This window comes from Natrix helvetica (genome assembly GCF_964273705.1).
Source record: "Natrix helvetica genome assembly, chromosome: 2".
NCBI classification, from domain to species: domain Eukaryota; kingdom Metazoa; phylum Chordata; class Lepidosauria; order Squamata; family Natricidae; genus Natrix; species Natrix helvetica.
In genome coordinates this window covers 185,360,213-185,381,740 of record NC_138552.1, presented here as the reverse complement: position 1 = coordinate 185,381,740, position 21,528 = coordinate 185,360,213, and the positions used below count along the sequence as shown (strand labels likewise).

The 21,528-nt window shown below is 40.8% G+C and overlaps 1 protein-coding gene across 3 annotated transcripts in view; it reads left to right on the top strand.

Annotated features, from left to right (window-relative positions):
- Positions 1–493: 493 nt before the first annotated feature.
- PDSS2 (decaprenyl diphosphate synthase subunit 2) overlaps positions 494–21,528 on the top strand; it is a 96,459-nt gene continuing 75,424 nt past the window's right edge. For all 3 annotated transcript variants that reach the window (XM_081942306.1, XM_081942305.1, XM_081942304.1), the window contains exon 1: positions 494–1,128. In XM_081942306.1, the coding sequence (XP_081798432.1) occupies positions 866–1,128 (263 nt within the window). In that variant the 5' untranslated portion in view covers positions 494–865. The remainder of the gene's footprint in view (positions 1,129–21,528) is intronic.

The following is a 21,528-nucleotide window of genomic DNA, read 5'->3' as shown; positions in this document are numbered from 1 at the left end:
TGGTAATAATTACCATTTGCATAATTTTAGGTATACTTCCATGAAGACACGTTTCGCTGAAAAAATACTTCGTTTAATAAAACGCGCACATAACTGTACTATTCTAAATTCAGGTTGCTCGAGCGGGGACCGTTTTATTTAGCAAATTATTCTGCGGGACAATAAAGCTAAAATCCAAGCGAACGGGACGGGTTCAAAAATACCAGCGATCTAACACGGCGGTTTCTCATTGCATTCTTCTTCTATAAAGTTCCTACAGAAGAAGAGGCGGCGATTCTCGGAAGAACTCAAGGTATAACTTTCAGAGTATTTACTTCACAACCGGATTGGAGATTGTATTTCAGGAATCACGAACTTTCCGCTCCACTTTACGGTGAGCCTGGAGGACCAGACCGATGGCAATTTGGAACTCAGACCTCGGTACTCCTTGGCAATACCGTAAGGTAAAGAAACGGTGCAAAAGTGTAATTTCCCCGATTCCCTATCTGTCATTTTGCGACACTTAAGATGGCTGCCTCCATGAGATTAGCGTGCCGCTTCCGTACCGGGAAGGCTACTTAGAGCAGGGTTTCCACCCCCCCTCCCACTTTAAGGAGTTTATAAAGCGGGAGTAGTGCTCCTTTTCCTCCGTGGTCGGACGAAGAAGATTGCAAAAAGGGGCGGGGCAGAAGCGGAAAGGCGCGCATAAATACAAGCGGAGAAGAAGCAAAACTACTGGTAGTAAAAGGTTGGAGGACTTGGAGTAGGACTTGATACCGATGATCAAGCCTGTAGCGGGTCCTTGCTTGTTTGTTGCACAGATACAATTCGGGGACGGACAAGTGGTAGCAAGAACCGCGTGGGTGACTTCGGCTTTCTGGAAGTGATGATGCGCCCCGTGTTGCTGTCGTCTTATGTTAAAAGTTGCTCCCGGATACTTGCCCAGTTCTGGGCTGAAGGATGTGGAAAGCCTAGGCAGCTTTCTTCGGCTTCCTATTGGAGCAAAGTGGTTTCGGAGGCCGAGAAAATTGTGGGCTACCCGACCTCTTTCATGAGCCTGCGGTGTCTGTTGAGCGACGAGCTGAGCAATATCGCCATGCAGATGCGCAAATTGGTGGGAACCAACCACCCGTTGCTTAACACGGCCAGGTGAGCGTTCAACTGGTCTTTGTTAGCCAGCACATTCCTAGTAAGCCTCTGAAGTCTTGCCAGGAGTTCTTATTACATCCAAATGCTCATATTCCCCTCCCCCGACTTCTATTAACATTCTGATCTTGCTCTTCCATAATTAGAACTCTTCTGCTGTCCAAAACTTCTTGTATTTCTTTGACTGAATATATGATACTTCCTTGTTTGGAGTCTGAGTATTGGTCTACCTGTGTTGACTTAAACACTGGCTGTCTGAAGTCATTTTAAATTAGAGTGCTTGGAATTAAGTCTAGAGCAGATGCTATCGGTATGTTGCTTTTGAATGTCAAGCATGTTTTAGAGCAAAGAGCATTTAAGATATGCTAAATTCTAAGATGTATGTTAAGAAGATTACAGTCTGATGTAGAGGTTCATAGGGAATTAGTTTCATCAAGATTTTTCTGCTGGAGATTTATACTTTTGTGGCCTCTCTTTGAAAAAAAAATCAAGAACATTGTTAACTCTGGATTGTTTAGAGTTGGCTTCATGTGTTTTTTTTACCATTGGAACTGCATTATGATCATACTGTTAGTTTGCATGCAGTATATTATTTACACTTACTCATCTTTTCTACCTTTCTGTTTATTCCTTTATGAAATAGATGGGATCACACTTTTTTTTACTTACAATGGATTTCTAATAATGCCGAGATAAATAGTTTGGGGCAACTACAAGTGGTCCTCAACTCTAGGACAATAATTGAGCTAAAAATTGCTGTTGCTAAGAGACAGCTGTTAAATTGCCCTATTTCTTGCCACCATTAAGTTAGTCACATGGTGGTTAAGTGAAACTGGATTCCCCATTGACTTTGCTTGCCAGAAAGTCACAAAAAGTCATCACATGACCTTGGGACACTGCACTCATCTTGAATATGAGCAAGTTGCCAAGTGGCCAGATTTTGATCCATGGCCATAGAGACGATGCAAGTGTTGTAAATGTGATAAATAGTCATAAGTCACTTTTTTCAGTGCTGCTGTAATTTGAATGGTCACTAAATGAATGATTGTAACTGAAGGACTATCTGTATGTTCCAAAAATAGGTCTGATGTTAATGTTATTGCATCATAAAGGAATTTATCAAAAGTACCCTTATAAAATAATCAGTAAAAATATAGGAACTAAGTACAGTGATTTCAAAAGACAGAGAAAAATAATTCCCTAGCTGACACAAGTAAATTCATTTATGAGGCTTTTAAAAAAGTATTAGTGTGCCAGATATTTTGACTTTTTATAGGCTTCAGTGGCACTTCTACACAATTGGATTAACTTCTCAGGAAGAACCATGAAACATAATATTCAGAGTACTTTGCTTCAGGGAATTGAATGTCTTGTTATTATGTGTGAATGTTGTGTCTTAGTGTTCTAAGGAACTTGATCTAAAGATATACCACTGTAAATTAAAACTATTTGATGATGCTCAGTAATTTGTTAATGTAACAATTTTGAAAAAAAATGTTTTATTTGATTCAGTATAATTGATTAAAAAATAGCTGATGACCCAATTAATTTGTCCTTCCGTTTCTTAACATATATTTCCCTTTGTAAGTTAAAATGGGTGTGTATGTAAGCACCACAGAATTCACTGTTGATCGTTTCCCCCCATTGTAATATCCTATGTGGAGAAGTGTCGAGTTCTCAGCCAGTAATGATTGAGGGCTAGTCATACAGGTATTTTCAGGGTCTAATACAGTTAAGCAAAATAGTTGATAAAATTAAGAGAATGTAAACAGTTATTGAAGGGAACTAATTGTAAAGTGCTTGTTCCTCCCCCAGTGGTTGAGTATTTTCTTTGTTGGTTTACAGTTTTCTCATGTTTTTGGCAGGAGATGTTGAATCTGCTAGTATGGTTTTACATACCTTTATTTAGGATTCTTAAAATTCTTAAAATAATTAGCTCTCATTTTAAAAAGACAGTTATTGAGGTCTTAAACTTTTTATAAAAATGTAAGTTGCATAAGGTAATTAGTATGAATCACCTTCAGTTCTTTAAATGTTTCATCTAAATATCTATACTATTATAATCAGATGAGTCAGCACTATTATTGATTTGTCTATCTTTAAAAGTTAGAGGAATGTGGTGGCTCAGTGGCTAAGACGCTGAGCTTGTTGATCAGAAAGGTTGGCAGTTCGGAGGTTCAAATCCCTAGTGCCGCGTAATAGAGTGAGCTCCCATTACTTGTCCCAGCTTCTGCCAACCTAGCAGTTCGAAAGCATGTAAAAATGCAAGTAGGAAAATAGGATTCATCTTTGATGAGAAGGTAATAGTGTTTCGTGCGCTTTTGGCATTTAGTCAGGCTGGCCACATGACCACAGAGACATCTTCGGACAGCGCTGGCTCTTCGGCTTTGAAACGGAGATGAGCTCTGCCCCCTAGAGTAAGGAATGATTAGCAGATGAGAGCAGAAAGGTAAACGGTTTCCCTTTACCTTAAAGGTTAGTTCCAAATGTTTTATAGTGAATGATGGCTGTGTTGAATTATTTAATCTTACTGTGGAATTTTAACTATTTTACCTTGTTTTTGTTATCATTATTGTAAATGGCCAAGAATCTGGTGAGTGTGGCATAAATACTGTAAACTAGCAGGAAGGGTGACAAAAATGGGACTTGCCAATCTTGATGAACTACTTAAAACCTTGTTGGAAGATATAAAAATGTATAGGAATTCTTCTGGAACTCAAATGTAGCCTGGCCAATTAGAATTGGGTAGGTTTGCATGGACATACAATTTTTGATTCAGAATATAAAAAAATAAACCTGTACTTATTAAACACTGGATGAAAAGAATAAGAAGCCTGGGAGATGTTTTCTGAATATAGCACTCTCAATGTATGCTTATATTTTTCCAGGTAGCTTCTCCTGATCCTTTTGTTGCTTAGCAAAAGTGTGTGTCACTGTGGGTGGCTCTTATATACTTATTTCAGATTGCTGTGTGGGATTTCAGCAGAGTTCTATATAGGTGCTCTACAGTGTTGGTCCTCTTTCATTCCTTCTCTTTGAGTATTCTAAAGCAGCAAATGTAGATAGCAGAAGATTAATAACTCGGCCTACCAAGACACTTGGGATGGATTTGTTTATAGGACTGTGTTATTCACCCAAGAATTGGGCAGCTATTCAATATATAGCCACATATTTCATTACCATTCCAATTTATATATAGGCGTACATAGCCACCAGAGAGAATAAATACATTGTACTCAATATTTGACTCAAAGCCATGACAAGAAGATGCTCAACTGATCCCATAACTCATTTGCCATGTTGACGTAATGGTTAGAATGCAGGTTAGCAGCAGGCAACTTCTGCTGACTGCTGGTTTCCAGCAGTTCAGCAGTTCAGTTCTCACCGGCTCAAGGTTGACTCAGTCTTCCATCCTTCCGAGGTTGGTAAAATGAAGAAAGAGATTGTTGGGGGCAATATACTGACTCAGTAAACCGCTTAGAGAGAGCTGTAGAGCACTGTGAAGCGGTATATAAGTCTAAGAGTTATTGCTACTGCCCTGAAAAATTGTCTACATTGTGAGGATGATTTAGTAATGCACAAGTATATTTTGGTTCATGCAGAAATTGTGAATTAGTATTTTATATATTGACACTATATTAATATTCATTGATCCTAATTTTCTGAGTCCTTGCAACATTTTGTTTCATAACATGGTTTTTTGGAGCCACAACTTTTCATTGTGTAACCCTATTGATTCAGCAATTGGCTGCGCCAACTTAGATTGTTGCTGTTTAGCAACTGTCCACAAATATAATTGTATTAATAAATATTCCAACTAATATGTGCACTTTCAACTAAATTTCTCTTGGAGTGAAAGTAATGCTGGCGTAACTATACAAGTTACAGGCTCTGGAGGCTTTCCTGAAGTCTGGGGAGGGCGAAAACAGCCTCCTCCGGCCCTCCAGAAGGCCCAAAATCAGCTAGTCGGTGTGTGCATGCGTGCTGGAGCTGAGGACTGCCATGCCAGCAAATATGGCTCCCGTGCCACCTGTGACACACATGCTATAGGTTCGCCATCACGGTTCTACACAATTTCTTTGGTGAAAAATACCAACTTTCATCTTATAAACATTATTTTTAAGATTTTAGCAATGTAAATGTCCATCCTTTCAACCACATATTTGCCCATTGTTCCATCTGTGTATTATAACCAAAACGTTTAGCCCATTTTATCATATAGCTTTCAATATAAGTGAATACATTTTAGCAATTGTTCACCATTGGTGCACAATTCTGTTTCACAGAATATTTAAAACCATACATTCTTTTGTCTGTTTTACATCTTTCTAATAATTGCATATGAGAGAACATTGATAATTATATCCCTCTACCACCAGTTCTCATGATTTTATCTTACATACCCCTTGACAAAATTCTGATATCTCGATAGGTTAGCCATTTGTGTTTTCTTATTATTTGCTTTTATGCTGAGAGCTACAGGGGTATTTTGGGGCACAAACTAGGTTTGTATCTATTTTATATTCTCAACATGGTGACTCTAACATAATGGTTTTTAAAATCCGTATTAACCTTAATCACAGATATATCCACGCTACCCAAATCCCAGGTCATGTCCTTTTAACTTCAAAGCCTTGTTTTTCAGCAGCATTTGACTCTTTCATTGAAATAAAAAAGCTAGCTGCAAAAACCCCAGTCTTCTTTACTTTGCACCTTGTAGCATATTTAACTCATAGTTTTTTCCTCTGCCACACACATTTAGATATATTCTTCTTCTACCATTTAAATGGTGCATCAGTTGTCAAAGCAGTTATTGTCTGAAATGAAAACATCATTCAAGAAGATATTTTTATCACAAGAATTCTTCCAAACAATGACAATTGTAATTACTTCCATCTTAACATATCTTTAACTTCATTCCATAGCTTAATCCAATTATTTTGAAATAACATACGGTTCATGTTTGTCATAAAGATGCCCAAATATTTTACCGTCTGTTTTACTTATAAGTTCTGTTTGATCTTCTGTTTTTATATTTTTGTTAACATCTTCATCTTCTGTTTATTAATTTTAAAACCTGCTAATGTACCATTTTTAAAAATTTCCCATAATATTTCTATCCTCTTTCAAGGATCTTTCAGAACCAGCACCAAATCATCCACCAAAACCCTTAATTCATAAGTTTCTTTTTAAATCTTTACTCCCACAATTCTCTCGTTGCCTTTTCTTTTTTCCATACTTCCAGAACTAAAATAAACAATAGAATTGCAATGTCTTGATAAAGCTGTGTTTCCTTCAGAAAGCTTTCGGAAAGATAGCAGTGGGAGACTAGGCTGAAGCAGCCATACTGAAAGATGAAGCCAACTGTAAGCAGCGTGGACAAAAGCCAGGAATCTTGTCTAAAAGATCCCTTTGGGAAGGTTGTTAAGAAGGAACCAAGTTGTTAAAGAAACAAAAGAAAAAATATGTGAAACCAGGCCAAAAAAGTTGGGCTTGTGTACATGGAACATGCCCTCACCCCATCAACAGTTACCAAGTTTGTATCAAGCAAAAATAGCAGCCAGTCCTGTGAATCAGAAATCAAGGATTCTGGAGGTTATTAGTCTCCTGAATCCTGCTCACTCTTTGAGTCGTTTTTGAACTCAGATTTGGCGGCTTCCATCCCTCTAGTTTGGGGTGTACAACTATTTTTTGACCAGTGGATTTCAACTGCCAAATTTCCAGAGCCACCCATGGTGGCTCAGGGATTCTGGGATGTGTAGAACGCAGATCGTAAAGGGGCCGTAGTTGTCCACCCCTGCTCTACCTAGACAACTAGTTGAGCAGGATTTGGGTAAGTATGGATGAGTGTGTGTGTGTGTGTGTGTGTGTGTGTGCGCATGCACGTAAGAAAGAGGAAATGTACATTATAAGCAGTAAAGTTGTGCTGTTACTTTAAATTCATAGGGTCTCCGAGTATTCCAAAGTACCTGTCATGCCTCAGTGTTTGGATGAAAATTATTTGAATGTGTCTTTAATTATTTTCCTGGCTGTTGTTCAAAGCTGTGTGTGTTTTTTTTTAATTTTTTTTAATTTTTAAACAAAAGACGACATTAAAAATTCTCATCCATTACATACAGCATGTCGTTTGGTTACAAGCGTTTGTGCATCCATATTTTCAATTATGTATACAATCACAAATTTTCCATCTAATATAACTAGGTACCTCACTTTCATTGTACAGCATATATTCAATTACGGTTAACATTTCTTTCTTTTCAGTGAACCTAATTCCCTTGCATTCTTGATTGTCTATTTAATAAAAATATACCTTTATGTAATCACTTATCTCATTCTGAATATTTTTACAGTGTAAAAGAATTTACCAACTGTTTTTTATACATCACTACTTTCAATTATGCATAATCCCTCAAATCATCCATCAAGTATGCTTATGTTCATTGTTGTCCTTGTACATCATACATTCAAGCAAAAATGTTATTCCTTCATTTTTAGGCAAAGTATTCTAAATACTCACTTCATATATATACCAATCTTTCATTACTTCCTTATTAAACTATTTATCAACAAGATATCTTTATAATATACATCACTACTTAGAGTTATGCATAATGCCACCAATCATCTATCAAATGTACATAAATTCATTATTATCCTTATCCTTCATTTTAAAACAAAATATTCTAAATTATTCAATTCATATATATGTCAGTCTTTCATTGTATCGTTATTAATCTATTTAACAACATAATTGTATTATCACTTATCTCCTTCAATTAAAACATAAATAAAACATTTTTCACTTCCAGGTTTTTTTGTCCAGCCACTGATAAAACAAATCCCATATCTTATAAAATTGCTCATCTACTTGTTCTCTAATTTCAAATTTCAATTTACTCATTTCAGCACACTCCATTATCTTTCGAATAACTGTTTCATTTTTCCAATTTTTTGCAAATATGATTCTAGCTGCTGTTAAAACGTTTACAATCAAATATTTCAAGTCTTTATTGTAAATTTCTGGTATGATTCCCAATTAAAAAATCTCTGGTTTAAGGTCTATGTGTTTGTGTATCATTTTCTCCAACCACATGTGAATTTTAGTCCAGTATCTTTTAGCTTCAATGCAAGTCCACCACATGTGGTAATATGAGCCCGGTGTCTGATGAAATTTCCAACACTTTTCCAATTTATTCTTGGACATTCTTGCAATTCTCGTTGGGGGTAGATGCCACCTGTAAAACATCTTATACAAATTTTCCCTATATGCAGTTGACATTGTCATTTTCTAATTTTGAGACCACAATTTCTGCCATTTCTCTAGTTCAATCCCATGTCCAAAATTTCCCCCCTCAAGCTATCATAGTTTCTTTAACTTGTTCCTCTTGTAGTTTGACCTCTAATAAATATCCATATAGTTTTTTGATTACTTTTTAATAATAATAAATAATAAATTTGGATTTATTAGCCGCTCCCTTTCCGGGCAGGACTCGGGGCGGCGTACACTAAGACATATATAAACATACATATATACAAAGACATACATGCACGGAGGAGGTAATAGATTAAAACATTAAGACAAATTAAAACCATTAACATGCCCCGTCTAATAAAAAACCCAATATACAATAAAAATTTAAAATTAAAAAAAGACAGTCAGGAGGAATATGAAAAGATTACGGTTGAGCCAGGCCGGATGATTGAAAGAGGTGGGTCTTCAACTGTACACGGAAGGAGCGGAGATCGGAAATAATCCTGATGTCACGGGGGAGGTCATTCCACAGGGCTGGGCCCATCACAGAGAAGGCTCTGCTCCTGGATGTCGCCCCCCGACACTGTTTGGCGGACGGCACCCGGAGAAGTCCCTCTCTGTGTGAGCGAATTGGTCGTAGGGATGTGTGGGGCAGGATGCGATCCTGCATGTAACTAGGTCCTATGCCATGAAGCGCTTTAAAGATCATAATCAAAACCTTGAAACGCACTCGGTAGACCACAGGAAGCCAGTGCAGCTCGCGCAGGAGAGGTGTTACAGGGGAGTATCTAGACCTCCCCATAATCACCCGCGCGGCCGCGTTCTGGACCAACTGTAGTCTCCGAGTGCATCTCAAGGGAAGCCCCATGTAGAGAGCATTGCAGTAGTCCAGGCGAGACGTCACTAGCGCATGGGTGACTGTGCGTAGGGCATCCCGGTCCAATAAGGGGCGCAATTGGCGCATCAGGCGGACCTGATGGAACGCCCCCCTAGCCACGGCTGTTACATGGTCATCCATGGACAGCCGGGCATCTAGGAGGATGCCCAAATTGCGCACCTGTTCCATGGGGGCTAGTTGCACGCCCCCAATGGCCAGAGATGGAAGCACCTGGTTGAACCGGGGGGCCGGAAGCCACAGCCACTCCGTCTTGGAAGGGTTGAGTTTTAGTCGGTTGCCATCCATCCAGACCCGTACGGCCTCCAAACACCGGGACATCATTTCGACGGCCTCATTGGGGTGGTTCGGGGTGGAAATGTATAGCTGAGTATCATCAGCATACAGATGATATCCCACCCCAAAACCACGGATGATCTCGCCCAGCGGTTTCATGTATGTGTTGAACAGGAGAGGCGAGAGCACCGATCCCTGTGGCACTCCACATGTGAGTGACCTCCGGGTCGAACTCTGCTCCCCTGCCAACACACGTTGCGTCCGGTCAGAGAGGTAGGAGCCAAATCACCGTAAAACGGTGCCCCTGACTCCCAGCCCCTCTAGCCGGTGCAACAGGATACCATGGTCGATGGTATCGAACGCCGCCGAGAGATCTAATAGGACCAGGATAGAGGAACAACCCCTATCTCTGGCCCTCCAGAGATCATCAACCAATGCGACCAAGGCCGTCTCCGTGCTGTGCCCGGGTCGGAAGCCGGACTGGCGCGGGTCTAGATAATCATTTTCCTCCAGGTGACGTGGGAACTGCTGTACCACCACATTCTCTACAACCTTCGCTAAAAAAGGAAGGTTGGAGACAGGACGATAATTGGCTAGGTCCGTTGGGTCCAGGGAAGGCTTCTTGAGCAGGGGCCTCACCACCGCCTCTTTCAAGGCGGCCGGTAGAGATCCCTCACCCAACGAGGCGTTCACTAGGCCCAGGAGCCAGTCGCGCGTAACCTCCCAGGATGCCAGTACAAGCCAGGAGGGACACGGGTCCAATAAACATGTGGTGGGTCGCAGACGTCCACGCAACCCGTCCAAATCCTCGATGGCAACCGAGTCAAACTCCTCCCAAAGCGGTCCCTCAAGACTCGCCACGGGCGTCTCTACTGGACCACTGAAAGGGGCCCATCCCATCCGGATTTGAGCGACTTTGTCCTGTAGATATTTCCCAAACTCCTCTGCTCTGCCCTGTAAAGGGGCTTCCCGCGGTCTCTCAAACAAGAGGGAGCGAGTCACCCGAAACAGGGCGGCAGGGCGGTTATCTGCGGACGCAATAAGAGCGGCACAATATTGACGTTTGGCCGCTCTTAGTGCCACAAGGTACGTCCTCAAATAGGCTCTTGCCTGTGCTCGGTCAAATTCGGAACGGGAGGATCTCCAACGACTCTCTAGGCGTCTCTTGTGGCGTTTCATCACCCTTAGCTCCTCAGTAAACCAAGGGGCCAGGGTGGTTCGTCGCCGCAGGAGAGGCCGCAAAGGCGCCACCTGGTCTAGGGCCCCGGTAGTCACACTGTTCCATGCGTCTACCAGGTCCTCTACTCGAGGGCGGGTCAGATCCACAGGAGGTGGCCCAAACTCCGTCTGGAACCTATCTGGTTCCATCAGGCGCTTGGGGCGGAACCATCTAATGCCTTCCGGTTCCGCCTCCTCGCGGTGGGGGGTAGCACCAGGGAAGTCAAGCCGGAGAAGTGAGTGATCCGACCATGACAGGGGAATAATAGCTAGATCCCCTATTCCCAGATCACTCGTCCATTGGCCAGAGACAAAGACAAGGTCCAGCGTGTGGCCTCCCTCGTGAGTAGGGCCCTGAATTAACTGGGTCAGGTCCATGGCTGTCATGGAAGCCATGAACTCCCGAACCCCCTCAGACGCTTCTCCCATCGACGGCAGATTAAAATCCCCCATCACTAACAGTTTGGGGGTCTCAACCGCCACCGATGAGATCAGCTCGAGGAGTTCAGGCAGGGCCGCTGACGTATAGCGAGGAGCCAGGTATACTATCAGCAGGCCCAACTGCCTCCCTGGGCCCCATCTCACGACAAGGGACTCACACCCGGATGTCTGTGGCACAGTGAACTCTCTCGGCTCTAAGTCTTCCCGGATAATCACTGCTACCCCACCGCCCCTTCCCTGGGCCCGAGGCTGGTGAAATGCTCGATAACCTGGCGGGCACATTTCCACGAGGGGTAAACCACCCTCGTGGCCCAACCAGGTCTCGGTTATTCCTGCGAGGTCCGGCACCCCCTCCAAAATTAGATCGTGGATGAGGGGGGCCTTATTGACAACGGACCTCGCGTTGCATAACATCAGTCTCAGGCCTTGGGTCTGTAGAACCTGACCACCTAGTCTGCAGGGGTTGGTACGAACGACCGGGAATGACCAAAAACCCCGGTCTCCCAACCGACTACGCGCTCTTGATCTGTCCTCGTACCTGCCCCTCCCCACGACCGTTGGTATCAAGGAGCCCTTCACAGGAATGCTATCTTCCCTCTCCTCCCCCACTCCGCTCCCTCCCCCCTCGACCACACCTAGGTGCCTGGCTCTCCCATCCCTCCTGACTTCCCCCCCCCCACCCCTGGAACCCCTTACAACTTTTAAAAAACAATTAATTAAAAAACCCCTCAGTGTGCGCTTCCTCCACCTCTCTGGGTTAATGAACCCGTCCTCGAGGTGGGCCCTTGAGAGGGCAGGAGGCCATAGCTGCGAGAGGGGGGACTCCAGCATCAAAATAAGGTCAGACCTCGTATACATAATAAATGGTAAATAATAGATACATAAATACATCGGGCTAAAGATGGTTACTGGGTGCTAAAGGTGTTAAATAAATCTGCCCGTTAAAAATCATAACAGAACGGCAACCAAGATTACAAGATGAAAGAGATGAGAGAGATGGGTAGAGAAATAGGTAGAAGTGGTTAAAAAATAAGTGGGGCCTATAATCTACAGTTCTTAATAGTAGGGGGTTAGGCAGATTTTCATCAGTACCTGTTAAATTTTTGTCTAGCTCAGTCATTTTGTTGTAAAGACCTTTTGATTTTCTATCTTCATTATATCTAGAGTGTATCTGCACATATGAATACCAATTCATTTCTATTCCTTCTTGTTTCAACTCTTGGATAGATTTGAGTTCACCCTCTGCATTCAATATTTCAACATACCTGTTTGTTCCTTTTTATATATTATTGGGTATGAAAATGCTTCAATGGTTTATATCCAGACTGGCGCTTTTAAGTAGTGTAGTCTTTTAATCTTTTCCCAATTTAATAGCAAAGCCTCCCTTATATAATGTCTTCTAAAATAATCATGTGCTTTTGTTCCCTTATACCATAAAAAGGCATGCCATCCTAACAGTAAATCATAACCCTCTTCATTCAATAATCTAGAGTTTTTTTAGTGTTATCCACTCCTTAATCCACATCAGGTTTGTTGCTTGATAATATAACTCCCAGTCAGGTAAGCCCAATCCTCCTCTTGTTCTAGCATTTTGTAGCAATTTGAGTTTTATTCTTGCTTTTTTCCCTTGCCAGATAAACTTCAAAACTATTTTGTTTAGATCTTCAAAAAAAGTCCTTGCCCAATCTGATTGGGATTGTCTGGAACAAGTATAAGATTCTGGGTAAAATGTTCATTTTAATTGTAGAGATTCTTCCTATCATTGATAGTTGTAGATTTTCCCATTTTACCAAGTCAGTCGCAATTTGTTGCTTTAGTCTTGTATAATTGTCCTCCTTAAGAGTGATGCATCTAGCTGATAGGTATATCCCCAAGTATTTAACCTTGTTTGTGACTTGAATCTGCAAAGCTTCCGCCAACTCTTCCTTTTGTCTTAATGGTATATTCTTTGTCAAAATCTTTGTTTTGTCTTTGTTTATTTTCAAGCCTGCTACTTTTCTGTACTCCTCTATTCTTTCTAACAATTTGAGTGCTGTCTCTAATGGGTCTTCAAGGATAAAAACCAAATCATCTGCAAACGCTTGTAGCTTGAATTCTTCTTTTTAAATTTTCATTCCTTTTATTTCTTCTTCTTCTCTAATCTTTCTGTTTAAAACTTCTAATGTTAAGACAAAAAGTAACGGTGATAGTGGGCAACCTTGTCTCGTATCTCTCTTTATTTCAATAGAGTCTGTCCATTCTCCATTTACCATTATCTTTGCTGTTTGTTTATGATATACCATTTGAATAGTTTGAATAAATTTCTTACCCAAATTCATCTGTTCCAATTGTAAGAACATAAATTGCCAATTCACGTTATCAAAAGCCTTCTGTGCATCAAGAAACATCAAAGCCATTTGTTTTTCGGGATGGGCCTCATAATATTCCAAAGTATTCAAAATAATTCTCATATTGTCTTTAATTTGTCTCTTTGGTAAAAAAAATGATTTTGATCAGAGTAGATAAAACTATTTAGGTACTTTTTAAGTCTCTCTGCTAATTTAGATGCAAATAACTTATAATCTGAATTTAATAAAGAGATTGGTCTATAGTCCTTGGTTTGTGTTAAATCAGTCTCCTCTTTAGGTAGCAATGCAATGTATGCTTCTGACCATGATTTAGGTATTCTACTCTCAGACATCACTTCATTCATGATTTCTAAGAGTGGGAGAGACAAGGATTCTTCAAATGTTTTGTAGAATTCCACTGGTAATCCATCGGGTCCCGGGGCCTTTCCATTATTTTGTTTTTTAAGTGCTTCTGTTAGCTCCTTCATCGTTATTTTACCTTCCAACATTGTTCTAGTTTCATCTGATATCTGGGGAAGATTAGCCTCCTGTAAATATTTTTTGACTCCTCCCTATTCTATTTTCTCGTACCAACGCCCTTTTTCATCTGCATAGATTAGTTTCGCTGGAATATTATCTTTAATATAGAAGATCACTCCTCTTTTCTTACAGTTCACCAGTGTAGTAAACATTTTTCCAACTTTTGGTTGTGCTATTCATGTCTCTTTTGAATATGCACTTCTTGTAAGCAAATTATGTCAAGTTTTAGCTTTTCTAATTTGTGAAATATTTTCCTTCTTTTAATTGTTGAGTTAAGTCTATTTATATTGATTGTGACCATTTTTTCCCCTCCAAGTTTATACTTTATATACAGGATTTATAGCTCTAGTTGATCTGGGTTCTCATTGTTCTCTGGGATTTATGCCACCCACCATGCCTTCTTCTTTATCAATTCCGCCTACAGCACCTTCTACTTTTTCAATCTCAATTATGGGTGCCTCCACTAGTTGTGCCAATAGTTCTTCTTTTCCAGTTTTCTCAGCCATTTCTCTAAAATGTTCTGCATAGAAAGCTTCTGCCTTATCGATTGTATCTATTCTATATCTTTGCCCTTGCCATACAAATAATAGACTTTCTGGTATGAGCCATCTATAATTAACACCTTTTTTAATCAGACCCAGTATGAGCCATCTATAATTAACACCTTTTTTAATCAGAACCTTAGTCAAAATTTGATATTCTCTTCTCTTCTCTCTCACTCTTCTTGGGATTTGTTTCAGAACTACAATCTCCTTGCCTTTATATTCTAATTTTCTATCGTTTTCTGTAATATTTGTAGTTAGTTGCTTTCTTAGTAAATCTTACGTGGACTTCCCTTGGAAGGGCATTTCTCATTGCATATCTTGTATGTACTCTGAATGCTTCATCTATGCCATCCATCATCTTCTCTTGGGATATCTCTAATACGTTTGTCAAAATTTCAGATATTATTTGTACTAGGTTCTCTCCTTCTTCTTCTATGTTTTGAAATCTTAAGAAAAATTCAGACCTATCCATCTCCCATCCTAATATTCCACTGCTCTCCCTTTCCACGTTGCTCAATCTGCTGTCAAACTCCTCAACCTTCTTCACTTCTTGTTGAACCTTTTCTTCAATTTTTTGGATTCTGTCCTCGTATTTCATCATCCAATGTTGCATATTTTCTATTTTTCCTTCCGTTTTAGCTGTTTTTTGTTCTATGTTTTCAGTTCATTGCTCTATTGTCTCAATTCTTTCTTCTATACTCTCAGTCTTCTTTACAATGGTATCTAACTTTTCATCCTTGCTTTCAGCTCCTGCTTTTAATTTCTGTATACTTCAAAGCTTCAAAAAAAAAAAAAAAGGAGTCAAGGAGCCAAGGAAGAAGAAAAAATCACTACCTCCCCAGCAAGATAATATAAGCACTGCCACAAAGCTAGAAGAAAAAGATTCAAAAGTAAAAAGGGGAAAAAGAAAAACTTCAATTGGCCAACTTAAATCCGCCGCTTTCTCTCTAGTCAGCCTTTATTTTAAATTACATTTCCAAATTTAGGGTGTTCTCTCGCCAGTAGAAAAAAGGATTTAAAAACTCACCAAAACGACATGCTTCTCTCCTGCGCTTGCGTATAGGAGCTGTCAGCAGTTTCAGCAGCCTGGGGGCTGACTCGCGATCGCTGGCAAAGGGGGCTTTTTCCGGGTCACCAGAGACTTTGCTCAATAAGGGTGGAGATAGCATCCATGCATGGGTTGATACTGTCCGTGCTCTGATTGGACTGAGTCTGATTTTTAACTAATTAATCCCCTATATAACCTGTCTCCATGAGTGGTACCACCCAGTTTCTGACTCAATCCACTCTGGGACGGTCATGTTATCCATTCCATCTCTGATATATGTTGCTACAATTAATCTGAATAATTTGACAATTCCTGCTTGCAGTGACTGTGAGTACTGCCAGATCCAGGGCTCTAAAGCCTGGCTGCTGACAAGGTTGCTGGTTACAGGCTCGCGTGTGCGCTACTCTCCCTCGTTCTGACAGGGCGCTAATCCTTCCCCACGCTGATTCGAATGCCTCACAGAAAAACAAATTGCTGTTGCTACTGAGGCGATTGTCTCCTGGGTCTTAACAGCCTCCGGAGTTGGGGAAGGAGCCCTTTTGCCGCACGGTGGCAGGGCATCGCAGATTAAACACGCCTCCACTTACCGGTTCACAGCGAGGCTTTGGAGGAAGCGCGGGGCAAGGTAGGAGGCGCAGAAGCACGGAGCCACAAGAAACTCCTCAGACAGCAGGCAGACAAGCACCTAAGCGCCAAGAACGGCAGTGCGGCCCACAAAGTGCTGACAGGCTTGTTTCTACTATATCCATTGTGCCCTGGGCTAGATTACATACAAGGGAATTACAATGGTTCCTCCTCCCCTACCAGAAGTCTAACCACAGTGTTTCCTTGACTAAAATGCCTTTACCCCAGGTGGTTCGCCAATCTCTCTGCTGGTGGAAGTCACTGGCCATTGAGAGGGGGTGTCATTTTAGGGTTTTCGAAAGAGTGACGGTTACCACAGATGCTAGCCTCTACAGTTGGAGTGCCCATATGGGGACACAAATGGCACAAGGACAATGGTCCCAGGAGAAGGCAGAGCAAAGCATTAACTGGTTGGAAATGTGGGCCATGAGGTTGGCCCTGTTGAAATTTCGGGATTCCATCTTGGAGTAGCATGTCCTTATTCTAACCGACAATATGGCAGCTAAGGCCCACATTGATAGGCAGGGGTGAACGAGGTCTTGTGGTGTTATGTCAGAGGCTGATGTCCTGGTCTCCTGGGCAGAGGATAATCTCTTGTCCATTTCGGTGGAGCATATTTCTGGCACCGCTAATGTCACTGCGGATTGGTTGAGCAGGGCTACAGTTGACCAAGCTGAATGGCGACTGCATCTTTGTCTTATTCAGGAGATCACGCAGCGGTATGGACTCCCAATCATAGACCTGTTTGCCACCCCAGCTAACGCCCAGCTCCTGAGGTTTTTCACATGGTTCAACACACCTGGAGCGGAAGGAGTGGATGCCCTTCGCAGCCCCTGGCCCAGGGGTCTCCTCTATGCTTTCCCCCTGGTCCCTCTCCTCCCCAGAGTCATCCGCAGGGTCATCTGCGCCAGGGAGGAGGTAATCCTTCTGGCATCATACTGGCCGAGGCGCCCTTGATTTGCCGACCTGCAGTCGCTGTCCATGAAGAGACTTTGGAGGATTCCACTGGACAAGGTTGTCCTGATCCAGGGGTCATTGGAACACCCGGACCCCCAGTGGCTGCAGTTGACCATTTAGTGGTTGAGCAGCTCACGCTGAGGGACAGCAGTCTCTCATACAGGGTCATCTTCACCATACAAGCCTCCCGGAGACTGTCAACAGTCCGCATCTATAATGCCACCCCGAAAAAATTTTCTCGTTGGTGTGCAGCCAAGCACATTTCACCAGTTAAGTCCACCATCCCTCAAGTCCTGGAATTTCTCCAGGATGGTCTGGAGAAGGGGCTATCACCTAACACTCTTAGGAGACAGGTGGTTGCATTGAGCACCGTACTCACCTGGGATGGGAGACAATTGCTGTCACATCATCCCAACGTGCGGGGATTCCTTAAAGATGCGGTTAATCTAAGACCACCCACAGTGCATAGATATCCGACCTGGGATCTGGCGAAGGTCCTGGAGGCTCTGAAAGATCCGCCCTTAGAACCCCTTCAGGAGGTGTCCTTACAATTACTTACCTGGAAGGTAGCATTCCTGGTGGCAGTGACGTCAGCGAGATGCATATCTGAACTACATGCTTTGTTGGTGAGGGAGGACCTCTGTAGGTTCCATGTGGACAGGGTGGTCCTTAGACGAGATCCTTCTTTTATACCGAAGGTTGGTTCCTGGTTCCATCACACGCAGGAGGTAGTGCAGCCAGATTTTTGTCCCTCTCCCAGACATGAATTGGAACACCGATGGCACAACTTAGATGTGCGTCAGGCGCTGCAAATTTACATTGAATGAATGGTAGAAACCAGACAATCAGAAGCCCATTTATTTCTTTCCAGTCTCCTTCCCTGGGACAAAAGGTCTAGGTGGCTACTATCAGCAGGTGGGTTGGACATTGCATAGCAGCAGCATATGACTCACGCCAGTAGAGGGTGCCAGTGGGGGTAATGGCCCATTCTACAATGAACGCTGCCAGAACGACGGTGAGGGCGACTCAGGCTTCCCTGGAGGAAATTTGCAAAGCTGCTATGTGGGCCTCTCTGTCCCCTTTCATCCACAATTACAAGCTTGATAAGTTCGCATCTGCAGATGCTTCCTTTGGCAGACGAGTTCTGCAGGCCGTTCGGTTGGGCGGGTCAGTTTCAGAACAGTCAATTGCCCACTCTTGAGGATGGTATGGCTTGGGTATGTCCCATGCATGGATGCTATCTCCATCCTTATTGAGAAAGGGCATTGGTAACTTACCTGATACGCCTCTTCTAATAAGGTGGAGATAGCATCCAGCCCCAGCCCAGGATTTGACTGTTCCTTGTTTCTACGGGACTGTTTTTCTGTTCTGAGAAGTTTATCTCGCCAGGTTGATGATATTCTTTTGGCTATTTTTTTTATGAATCACTAAATTTGATCTTAGTAGAGTCTGTCTTTTTTTCTCTTCGCCGGAAACTGGGTGTGGTACCACTCATGGAGGCGGGTTATATAGGGGGTTAATTAATTAGTAATCAGACTCAATCCAATCAGAGCACGGACAATGTCAACCCATGCAGGATGCTATCTCCACCTTATTAGAAGAGGCGTATCAGGTAAGTTACCAACGCTCTTTCTCATTTCATTAAGTGTTCCATTCAGGTTTTTATAGGTCTCCTGAAAAAGATTCATTCTTTTGTCTTAAAACACTGTATTTTGAAAATGTGGGTATCAGAAGTAATTTAACAAAAGATAGCTAATTAACAAAAGATTACCTAAGAAACAAAATGTATAGAGAGAGAATGAAAATTTACTAACATTTGACTGCAATAGTAAGTTCTGTGGGTAATATACCTGGATTGTTAAATAATTCAAATATACAGTACTGTAGTACTAAAGTTTTTATTGACATGCTGGCAAAGAAACACAGGCATTCTTTTTGCCATCTGTTTATAATGCTATATAAAGAAAATGATGCTGGTTGCTGTGGAAACGAACATTTCCAAAACCACAAGTTGCTTAAATGTCTCACCTTTTGAAATCTTGAGCTTTCTCAGGGAGGAACATATCTATGGGAAATATATCAGAATTTTCAAGTTACTTTTCCACAAATTATTAACTGTAAGGGTTCAATATCTATGTTGTGTGAAAAATGTAATCTTTGTTCACAGTTAATAGATTGCTTGATATTGTGGAAACAATAATACTTTAGTTACTAAAACTAACTGTCATCTGCTTTTGTAGACAATAATATTATATGGATGATGGGATTGTGCAACAGACTGAAAGTATCATAACGTAGGTTTTACAAACTGGAATTTCTGTATAGGACCTAGGTGCTTTTTCTGGACCTCTTTTCTTCTTTTCTTTGTGCTTCTTCAATAAACATCATGTATGACACATATATTAATTTTTAAGCAACCCCTTAAAATTTCTGAAAGATACAACAGTGCAAAACAGATATGCTTTTTATATGTGCAAATAGAAATTGTAGAGCACTCTTTCAAATGCTTTGCCCAATTCTGATACCTACTAGAGCTGTCCAGAAATCTAGGTTCAGAAGGTAACCGTAGGAAACATGTTCAAGTAGCTGCATCGTTTACTAGGCTTATATGGCTTTCCTCCACAAGAAATGTACAGTCATTGTGAAATTATGTTTTGGATAAGGGGTTCCTGACAGTTCTTTTTTGTTTTAATAAAAAAAAATATTTTTAATTTTCAAAACAAACACAACACATAAAATCTTCCTTCTTTACATACTGTAGAAAGTGTATCAGTTGGTTACAAAAAGGCTTTTGTGCATCTCTTCCACAGTCATCAAGCATAATTCATATTAACTCAAGTATTTTAACTCAGATATTTATACATGTTACCATCATCATACCTTCATTTACATTTGACTATAATTGTTTAAATGTCCTTCATCATAAAATATACCAAGATTTAATGCATAACCACATACTGGCATTTCATTTACTATTTCTAAAATCCTCCAATAACACTGAATCCTTATGTCCTTTTCTAGCTAAACATCCATAATATTCAGTAACAAAATTTTCTAATCTTCCTTTCCAAATCACTGTTTACAATTTATATCCAGTTTCCTTATATTGTACCCATACATATATATACGTTGTTATCATTATCCCTCCTTTATTTGACTATATCCTGTATCATAACATTTTCCCCCTAATAATCAAGACTTAACTGAATCTAATTTAATTCTTTTTTATTAACCTTTATATATAATCCAAAAGGATTTCTAATCTTCCTTTAATGGATACTATTCAATATTCATATCAATTATTACTTATCATAACACTACACATTGTATACATTATTATCATTATCAATTATTTATTTAACTATATCTATTGTCACTAAATTTCACTAAGTTTAACTAGTTTTAAATTATACACTTCTATCTATCAATCTGTATCTTTCCAGTAGCAAAACAGTCTCATGTCTTCTGCCATTTGTGGTGTCAGTCCTCTAATCATCTCCTTAATCAAATTTGTATGGACTTCTCCTAGCAACTCCTTGCTTATAAAATCTCTCATGTAATTTCGATGCCCTTCTTCTGTTTCCTTAATCAACTTATCTTTGATTGTCAGTAGTGTTATCAATGATGTTGCTAATAAAAAATTTTCTTTAGATCCATAAATTCTTGTTTTTTCTTCTTCTGTGTCTTGCCATCTGGGGTAAAGTTCGTCTCCATTTAATTCCTCTTTTAGTATTCCACTCTTTCCATTTCCAGAAACAGACCAATCACCATAAATATCAGCAAATTTAATTTCTTTATGGTCATTTTCCTCTTCAGTTTTTAGGATTCTAACCTCCACTTTTTCCACTTGATAAACATCTCCAACTTCTTCATCGTATTTTACTGTTAGATGCTCTAAGTCTTCCAACTTCTCCATCCTCTCAAATGTGTTTGATAATTTCTGAATTTCTAAGAATATCTTTTGCAGGCTTGAAGTTTCTTTCTGCTGTTGAAATTGTGCCATTATCTCCAGCTAACAAACACTGCTGCTCTAGCTTGGAAGATTTTTACAACATTAAGCATAGATTTACAATAATTTTTTATTTTCACTTTTCTCTGGTTGAAGATATACTTCAAAGGGACATCTGCATGCCCTTCCTCTTATCGCTCTCTATAAACAAGCAGTGAGACCTTGGAGCGCCAAGCCAGTACAATCAGCAAGAAAAGTAAGAGTGTTTCATTTTCAATACACAAACCTCCAGACTCCAAGTAGCAGTGTTATTGTTGCAATTCTCTTTGTT